Here is a 6,808-nt window from a genome sequence, read left to right on the forward strand (position 1 = left end):
GCTCTTGCTATATCCCTCTCTCTGTCAAATAAATAAATAAAATCTTTAAAAATAAATAAATAAAATAAAATATATGGTTAAAACAAGGAGTAAACTTTCAAACAGCCCATCTGTAATTTTCAATAACTTAATTTAGGTCCCGCGTGGGGAAATCCTCCTAGGTTTTGGATGCTAAGCCGTGAAGCAGAGACTACAACTCCCAGGAGACATTGCGTCCACACCCTCTGCGCACGCTCGACCTCAGAGACCGCAGAAGGCACCGAGCCCGAGGGGGCGTGACTTGGGCCTGAGAGCGAACCGTGGGCGGGGCTAAGGCGTGGCCATAGAGGGGGCGGTGCTGCCGGCGCGGCCCGGAACACGCTAGTGGAGCGGAAGATGGCGGCGGCAGCGGTGGCTGCAGCTGGGACCCCACTTGGTCTGAAGTGGAGGAGCCGCCGGCTCTGACCTCGCTCTGGCTCCGGTGCGCGCAGCGGAGCGTGTGCGAGGCCCCGCGCGTAGGGCAGGGGCGGCGGCGGCGACTGTGCGCCGCCCTGAGGAGCGCCCCGGCGGCGGCGCTGCTGCGGCTGAGGAGAGAGCCGGCTCTGGGCCTCCGCGTCCTCCTGCTCCCCGGGCCCCCCGCCTCCTCGGGGGGGCGGCGGCGGCGATGTTCTCGGTCCTCTCGTACGGGCGGCTGGTGGCCCGCGCCGTGCTTGGCGGCCTCTCGCAGACCGACCCCAGGGCCGGTGGCGGCGGCAGCGGTGACTACGGGCTGGTGACGGCCGGCTGCGGCTTCGGCAAAGACTTCCGTAAGGGCCTTCTCAAGAAGGGCGCGTGCTACGGGGACGACGCGTGCTTCGTGGCCCGGCACCGCTCGGCAGACGTGCTCGGTGAGTACCCGGCCCGGGTCCTCCCGCCCCAGCCCCGGATCCGCCTCCTGGGGACTCCCCTGTTCGGGGCGTCCCCAGTTCTTCCCCAGTTCCTCCAAGCGGTGAGAGGAGCCCGAGAGCCAGTAGTAGCTGTAGGGAGGGAGCGCTTACTATGTGCCAGGCGCCGTGCCAAGCGCCCGTGGTGCGTTTTCCGTTGGAACAACCCCCATTTTAGAGATGAGGAAACTGAGCCGCAGAGCGGTCGCGTTCTGTGCTCAAGGTCACACAGCCTGACGATGTGACCAGTTTGTCCGAGTCCAGAACCGCACTGTTAGTCACTTGGCTGTGCCAGTCCCGACGACCTCGTCCCTTCCCCCGGAGACACCTGCAGACTCCTAACCTCGCTCTTGTTCCCTCCCCGCCTCCTCCCTCTGCTTGCCCCGGAGATCTCTTAATTCTTCGCGTGCTCCTGACGCACAGCCTGGCTACAGGCTGCGGGATCCAGAGCAGACTGACTGTCCTGAGCCCCAGACAGCCCAGCCGCATTCTTTCGCCGCCTCGATGGTGACCAGATCTCCATCCTTTTCGGAGTCTCGCAGGCGGTGGCGCTGGCCTGGTGAAAAAATACTCGCAGTGCATTCTCCCAAACTGCTCTTGCCCACTTCAGGTCATTTGGGGTGGAAGAGAGTCTCCTTGACCCAAAATAGAATGGTCGAACCTTCTTCAAACTGCAGCGAAGAAAGCCTTGAGAATTGGTTAAAGCATTTTCAGGCCACAGGTGCTTCCAAAGGCCTATTCCAGTTATACCTTTGGCTGGGAGACTAGCGTATGAGCTTATAGAAAGGGCTAAATATAATTAACAAGCAATCAGAAAGTTTATCATAATATACGTCTTTGGAGACAATGTGTATGCCATAGAATCATATTGCCATTAAATCTCCTTTAATAAGTAAAGCACTTCCTTTGATATTGAAGGACATGCTGTCATTGAACTTGGGTTCAAATGTCACTTTGGTTTCACTTCTTAGGTGAGGTTGAGTTTTTGACTACTTTAAATTTCATATGCTGAGGCACAGTTTGGCATTGGAACAAATGGTCCTGTAACTCTTTATGACAATAATTATTTTTTAATTTGATCTCAGAATAACTGCCTATTATCTGTTTCTACTACATGTAGTGTTTGTGAACAGGGTTACTGGAAAGGTTGTTCTCAGTTTAATTTATGAATGACCCCATTACCTGTGTTGAAAAAATCATTTAGTGTTTAGACAACACTCTTGATGTTAACTTTAAGAGGGTGAGGGAGGATTCAGTAGGTGAAGGAGCTTGTAGATAGAAATCATACAAATTCACTTTGAAGTCAGCTTGACCCTGACTCAGTATCTTTTTTTTTTTAAGATTTTATTTATTTATTCATGAGAGACAGAGGCAGAGGGAGAAGCAGGCTCCCCGTGGAGCAGGGAGCCTGATGCGGTACTCGATCCCAGGACTCTGGGATCATGACCTGAGCCGAAGGCAGCCGCTTAACCGACTGAGCCACACAGGCATCCCTGACTCAGTATCTTTTTTAAAGGACTGTCAATAGCTGTCTTTTCCCATTACATTTAGAAGCTTCGTTTAATGAGTTTGTGACCTGTGCTGCTTTTTCAAATTGGAGTCAGTGCAACAGGATAGGTGATAATGAGCCACTAACGTTCCCCCTTACAAATCTGTGTGCTGGCTTTTGTGAAAGATTTGCAATTTGATTAATGATTTGGGGACATTTTAATGAGCTAAATCCCTATGCTTAAGCTTGATTTTAAAATTTGTGAAGGCTACTTTCTTAATGAAGTGGGGTATTTAGAAGGATATGGGGAATTTTGGTCAAACCCATTTTGAAAAAAGTATAAACCTACCATCTTGGCAGAAACCCTGCCAAATTTTGTGCTCAACTTTGCCAGCCTGGCTCTGATATGTGGTTTTGGGCAAGAGCCTCTCAGCTCATTTTCCTCATCTAGACTAAAGGAGGAAGGGAGTGGACTACCTGACGCTTAGGGACTTCTGACCATCGGATCATATTTTCTTTTTGTTTTGAAAAAACCTCACGCTTTGTTATTTTGCACCTCAAATAACAGACATTATTTCCATATCGTATTCACATGGGTACCTTCAGTATAGTTCTCCTGTTTTATATTTGGCGCTAAACCAGTGGTTCTTAACTTTCCTTGGTTCATGGCCTCAGGACTTTGACTGCCCAAGGGCTCTCTACCCACAAAAATGTGCATGGAGACAAAATTTTGCATAGGCATTCAGTGACTTCACTGACCCCACGAAGTCCATCTGCATACCACTTAGAGGTCCATCCACAGGGACCAGATTAGGAACCACAGCTCTGTAACCCCTCCAAAAGGAATGCTGCCAGGCATAACCAGACAGGTGTGACCTAGGGGTGGTCTTTGGCCATATTTGACAAAGAGCCATTTTGAGAGAGAGAATGTGTGTGTGTGTGTGTGTGTGTGTGTGTGTATGTGTGTTTGGTGTACAAATCAGGGGAGACAGGTTCTCTAGGACTGTCCTGTTTTGGAAGAACTCTTCCAGAAAGCCATCTTGGGGGGCCATCTGAAGCAACTTCTGAGTAGGCCTCATTTGATCTTTGGCTTCTACAAACCAGTTTGTGTGATGGTGACTTCTGTTTTATTGACACTATCCCATCAGGCAGGTCTGATTATTGCTTGCTATGAAAGAGGTGAGGCATCTCAGCAAGTCCTTAGTAATGCTTTTTCTCTGGAAGTTGGAGTTGTAAACTGAAAAGCATTAAAGGACCATGTTGAATAATGTTATGTTGAACCTCAGTGCTTTGAACCTTCTAGTTCTACAGATAATTCATTTTCTTTGGGTTAACACTGTATTTGTTGCTAAATATATGTACAACTCACTGTGCTCATCTACAACTCCTTGACTGGAATAAAAGCTGTTTATTTCTTTTTGTATTAGAAAGAGAAAGCTGTTTTATTTCTTTAATTTAGAATTGATCTGTTCTATTAGTATGCAGTGACTAAAAGTACTTGGTGCTTTACAGCATTTTTGTAGAGTCCCCACTGGATTTCTTTTAGGAAAAACCAACTATGGTGGGTGTGGTGAGACATAGGAACCACTCCTATCCCCTGGAAAATTGGCAAAGGTGCTTTCTCTTTATTAGGTCCAACAGGAGTAAACCAATACCAGCAGGAGCTATGTGCACTTTTCCTTTTTCTTCTTCGTTGTGGCTAATCCTGAGTTCTCTCATTACTCTATATGGCATGGATGCCTAAGTACACAAAAATATGAGAGCTGTCCAGTGTGTAATTGCTAGGCCTCCTACAGCTCTAAGCTGCTTAACAATAGAATCAAAGACTGGTGAGAGTTGTAAGACTTAGAAACCTTGGAGTCCAGTGGGAAAATGGAGGCCTACAGAGGGTCAAATGATTTTGCTAAGGTTATTCCACTAGTTAATGGCAGAACTAGGACTAGCACCAAGACTGCCCATTACAGTCCACTTTCCGTTGCTTCACTAGGTAAGTTTTCTTGATAACATGGGTGAATTCAAAACCAGTCTCTTCAGGTACAGTTGATCCTTCTAATGTTTTTCCTGCTTAAGGGTATATGTGTGTGTGTGTTTACAACTTCTGTATCCACAGTATGACTCATAATTAAAATGCAACAAAAGCTCCTCTGCATACTAAACCACAGTTTACTGAAACCACTTCTTTAAGAAATGGCAGCATGGTCTATGCCATGTAAAATCTGACCTCTGAATAGAGTTGTAAAGTAATTCTTATAAAACTGCCAGATGTTTATTGAAGCTTGATTTAACTTGAAACCTTAAAGAGAAATGAAAACAATTTCATATTCTAGCCTTTGGATATGATTTTGATTGTGGCCAGGATTTTTGAAGTGTTTTTGTGAGTCAGTCGTTAAGCGTCTGCCTTCGGCTCATGTCATGATCCCAGGGTCCTGGGATCAAGTCCTGCATCGGGCTCCCCGCTCTGCGGGAAGCCTGCTTCTCCCTCTCCCACTCTCCCTGCTTGTGTTCCCTCTCTCGCTGTCTCTCTCCCTGTTAAAAAATAAATGAATAAGATTTTATTTATTTATTTGAGAGAGAGCGGACAAGAGAGAGAGCACATGAAAGGGGGGAGGGTCAGAGGGAGAAGCAGACTCCCTGCTGAGCAGGGAACCCGATGCGGGACTCGATCCAGACACTCCAGGATCATGACCTGAGCTGAAGGCAGTCGCTTAACCAACTGAGCCACCCAGGCGCCCAAAGTAATGTCAATCTTAAAAGTAGTTGTCTTAAGCTATAAGGATTACGTGAACAATATAAGGATCAAAAGTTTATTTAGGAAGTGAATAGATTAGGTAGAATTTTATGTTTTCCAACAGTCATGATAATTTTAATATATTTGGTAGAAGCTCGGTATCTGAAAGTGAGTTATCCTTTTAATAACGAAGTAGTCACATTGGGAGAGTGTGCATGTGTGCTAATTTAAGCCTTTGAAGAAGTCATCTTTGGAATTTCCCTCAGTTAGATTTTAAGCTGTGTCAGGAAACTAGTCTTATTATTATATAGTCATAATTTTCTGAAAGTCAAATTTTAGCCTGATCTACCTCTTGACAGCAGACATGACCCTGGTTGAGTTTTTAAAAATTGAAACATAGAATTCATCTGTCATAACGTTTACCTTTTAAGTAAAAAAAAAAAAAAAAAAAAGGTGGCATTTAGTACATTCACAGGGTTGTGCAACCACCACCACTGACTAGTTCCAGAGCACATTCATCACCACAAAAGAAACCCCTGTGCATTAGCAGTCACTCCCCAGTCTCCCCTCCCTCAACCCCTGGCAACAGAAAGTATAGGCTGACTATAGATTGGCCTCTTTTGGACATTTCATATAAATGAAATCACACAAAATGTGGTCTTTTGTATCTGGCTTTTTTCTTTCTTTTTAAAGATTTTATTTATTTATTTGAGAGAGAGAATGAGATAGAGCACGAGAGGGGGGAGGGTCAGAGGGAGAAGCAGACTCCCTGCCGAGCAGGGAGCCCGATGTGGGACTCGATCCCGGGGCTCCAGGATCACGACCTGAGCCGAAGGCAGTCGCTTAACCAACTGAGCCACCCAGGCGCCCCATATCTGGCTTTTTTCACTTAGTGTATTTTAAGGTCCACCCACATTGTAGTTTGTATCAGTGCTTTGTTCCTTTTTATGGCTGAATAATATTCCATTGTATGGATATACCACATTTTGTTTATCCATTCATTTATAAATGGACATTGGGTTGTTTCTACTTTTTAGCTGTTGTGAATAGTGCTGCTGTGACACATCCATGTACAGGCTTTTGTGTGAACATATATTTTTCATTCTCTTGGGTATATACCTAAAAATGGAATTGTTGGGTCTTACTATAGCTATAACTTTATGAGGAATATAGTTGTTTTTTATATAATTATTTTTATATACTTATTATTTTATCCAAGGGAAATATTTTTTAAAAGGCAGCAATCAAATATAAGTTCTAAGGTTAATCAGTACTTTTTTAATTTTTAAAGATTTTATTTATTTGTCAGGGAAAGAGAGAGAGAGCGCTAGCGAGCAAGCGTCAGGCAGAGGCAGAAGCAGTCTCCCTGCTGAGCAAGGAGCCTGATGCTTGACTCTATACCAGGACCCTGGGATCATGACCCGAGCCAAAGGCAGGTGTTTAACCAACTGAGCCACCCGGGTGTCCCTAATCAGTACTTTATGCCTGATTTCATAATCTATGTGCTTTCAAGAGAAAATTGTGGAATATTAAGGAAATGGAGAGTTGTGGATTCAGTAAAAGAGCTTTCTAGGACTCATGGAAACAGCAAGGCTTAAGAAGCCACTGACCAGGGGCGCCTGGGTGGCTCAGTTGTTAAGCATCTGCCTTCGGCTCAGGTCCCAGGGTCCTGGGATCAAGCCCCGCATC

The 6,808-nt window shown here is 45.7% G+C and overlaps 1 protein-coding gene across 1 annotated transcript in view; it reads left to right on the forward strand.

Annotated features, from left to right (window-relative positions):
* The first annotated feature begins 352 nt into the window (after positions 1–352).
* Positions 353–6,808, forward strand: part of PPTC7 (protein phosphatase targeting COQ7) — a 41,969-nt gene continuing 35,513 nt past the window's right edge. The window contains exon 1 of the mRNA XM_006736981.3: positions 353–866. Within this exon, the coding sequence (XP_006737044.1) occupies positions 644–866 (223 nt within the window). The 5' untranslated portion in view covers positions 353–643. The remainder of the gene's footprint in view (positions 867–6,808) is intronic.

Source organism: Leptonychotes weddellii, chromosome 13 (genome assembly GCF_054177405.1).
Source record: "Leptonychotes weddellii isolate Sample4059 chromosome 13, ASM5417740v2, whole genome shotgun sequence".
Lineage (NCBI taxonomy): Eukaryota > Metazoa > Chordata > Mammalia > Carnivora > Phocidae > Leptonychotes > Leptonychotes weddellii.